Source organism: Pteropus vampyrus, unplaced genomic scaffold (assembly GCF_000151845.1).
Source record: "Pteropus vampyrus isolate Shadow unplaced genomic scaffold, Pvam_2.0 Scaffold39, whole genome shotgun sequence".
In the NCBI taxonomy this organism is placed as follows: Eukaryota; Metazoa; Chordata; class Mammalia; order Chiroptera; family Pteropodidae; genus Pteropus; species Pteropus vampyrus.
Window position 1 is genome coordinate 324,714 of NW_011888820.1, and position 2,602 is coordinate 327,315.

General features: G+C 32.6%; 1 protein-coding gene across 1 annotated transcript in view; it reads right to left on the reverse strand.

Annotated features, from left to right (window-relative positions):
• Positions 1-2,602, reverse strand: part of TRIM36 (tripartite motif containing 36) — a 32,407-nt gene that overhangs the window by 5,128 nt on the left and 24,677 nt on the right. The window contains exon 7 of the mRNA XM_011358246.2: positions 258-548. Coding sequence (XP_011356548.1) covers positions 258-548 — 291 coding nt within the window. The remainder of the gene's footprint in view (positions 1-257; positions 549-2,602) is intronic.

Here is a 2,602-nt window from a genome sequence, read left to right on the forward strand (position 1 = left end):
ACAGCATTTATGCTCTTTAATCCCAAATTAACAGTCCTGTTCCTTCAAATATCTAATCCTATATTCTCAGCCTACATGGTGAAAATTCAAGTATTCAGTCTATTTCTAAATCCTAGCTGGGTAAGGATTACTTTTCTAGAATCTTTTAGAAACGAGAGCTGGTTTCAATGTAGGTCTACATAGAGACAGTAACTAGTTTATTTTTTTTATCAAGGTCTCTTCTAATTATATGTTTCTATTCCCAATAGTCACAATACCTGGAGCTGGAGGAGTATGAAGAATCAATTCTCTGCTGCAAGGACTACAGATTGAACCCTTGTAAGCTCTTACTCTGAAAGCGTAGTTACAGTTACTCTCAAGTTCTGAAATAACTTTACTTGTGCCACAAACTTCTACCTCATTCCAAGACAACATTTCCTCATCTCTATTAATCTTCCGATATTCGAGGACATAGCTATCCGCTTTATCCTTTTCTGGATGGTGCCAATTTATCAAAGCATTGTTATAAACTTTGCTCCGTTCCTCATTGATCTCTGGCACATCTATGCCTGAAAGAATTATGAAACAGAAAACAACGTTAAAATACTGTCTTAAAGCACCTATGTTTTTCCTCAATAAAAATGATGTATTGACTTAAATGATTACTGTACTGTCCAGTTTTCTAAATCTATAATGCTATGTGTATAAGAAAAGATAATTCCTGCAATATGCAACAACATGGATGGACCTTGTGGACATGCTAAGAAAAATAAGCCAGACATAGAAAGACAAATAGTAATTGAATGATTACACTTATAGGAAGTATCTAAAATAGTCAAATTCATAAAATCATAGACTGGAATGGGGTTACCAGGGGCTGGGGAGAAGAAATGGTCAGTTATTAATCAACGGGCATAAAGTTCCAGTTAAACAAGACAACAATAAGCTCTAGAGATCTGCAGTGCAACACTGGACCTACAGTCAACAACTATATTGTACATTTAAAATTTGCTAAAAGGATAGATTCTCATGGTAAGTGTTCCTACAATTTTTTAAAAAGAATAAATAATAAAAAAGAGATTTAAAGAGGTATAATTGTGTTCATAAAAGAGAAGAATGAAAAAAAGAAAAATTAAAAGACTCAATTTTGGCTTTAGATACTATATTAATTCTAAAACACTAGAAATTAAAATTTTTAACTATATGCCTTCAATTTCCACCTACTGAATAACAACCCTAGACTTAAAATTTTTAATCTGTGTTCTCCTATAATTATCTTAATAAATATAAAATCCAAGTTTGGTGTAAATAACAAAAAACATCAATGAAACATTACACAATTTTTTGTCATATCTTCTTCCATAGAGTTGTAAGAAATTTAAACAATTTTTTCTTGTTCTTAGCATGATACATATTTTTGTAAGAAAATCAGAAACTACAGAAAACACACAAAATAATGTAAGTAACTCAAAGATAATCACTACAATAATTTTGTATAGACCCTGCCAGTATTTTTCTCCCAGTGGTATTCCACTACATGGATGTATCAACATTTAATTGTTTTCAGAAACATGCTTCTAATTTTTCACTTTCGATACAATGATTAAGATATCACAGCTAAATCACTGTGCATATCCATAATCCTTTCCACTGAATAAATTCTAATAAGCTTAACTGCTTGGGTCATATAGTATGAATAAGCTATAAAAGTTACACATGCACACACACATAAACAAACATGTATTTATATCAAATCATAGAGAAGTATATGAAATGGAAAATAGAAGTCTCCCTCTTCTCCTTATCCCCCAGCTATATGTAGGCAACGTATAAGCATGTCTGGGAATGGTACACTTACACAACTAAATGTTACGTAGCCCTAATGAGATCTAGAAAGTCATTCAAAACACATTTTAAAGGAAAAAGGAAAAAAAAGCTAGTTACAAAACGACATGACTAGTATGGCCTATCCAAATCCCTTTCTTTTCTTTTTTGAAACATAGCTTACTAAAAAAAAATGTGCACACAGGAAAAAAAATGAGAACATCCATTAGCCAGAAGCTAGGTAACTACTTTCCATTCTCACCCATCTGTTTTACCAGTTCTTTATTATACAATGATATAACCCAAGATTATCCACTTCAAACCCATCTTTCCAAAGACTGTTTTGGGATCCCCAGGGGAGAGAGGACCTGACACTCCTAAATAAACTAGCACAGGTATGAAAAACAATTCAAGTACACCTTTCGAGAAAAGTGGGAGTATAGTGAATCAGCATTTGAAAGAGTAACAAATACAAAATTGGAAACAATATTGTAATAATAAACAAAATAAGTACATATCTGAAAGGAGATTCAGGTACAGGTATGAAAAGAAAGGGCACAGTAATAATCCTTCAGAGTTTTTAACTTTCAACAAGACAAATTTCCTTTGAACGTATAAATTCACACATCTATATGTATATAGCAATTAGACTACAAGCATACCTTTCTAAGGATTCTAATTGTTCACCATCACTAGAAGAGAAATCTGAGGGACATGAATAGGTGAGACGAAAAAAAGGAAAGGAAGACCTCCCTGCCAGGGAACAGCAAAACATAAACATAAGCAAATGTTATGGGCT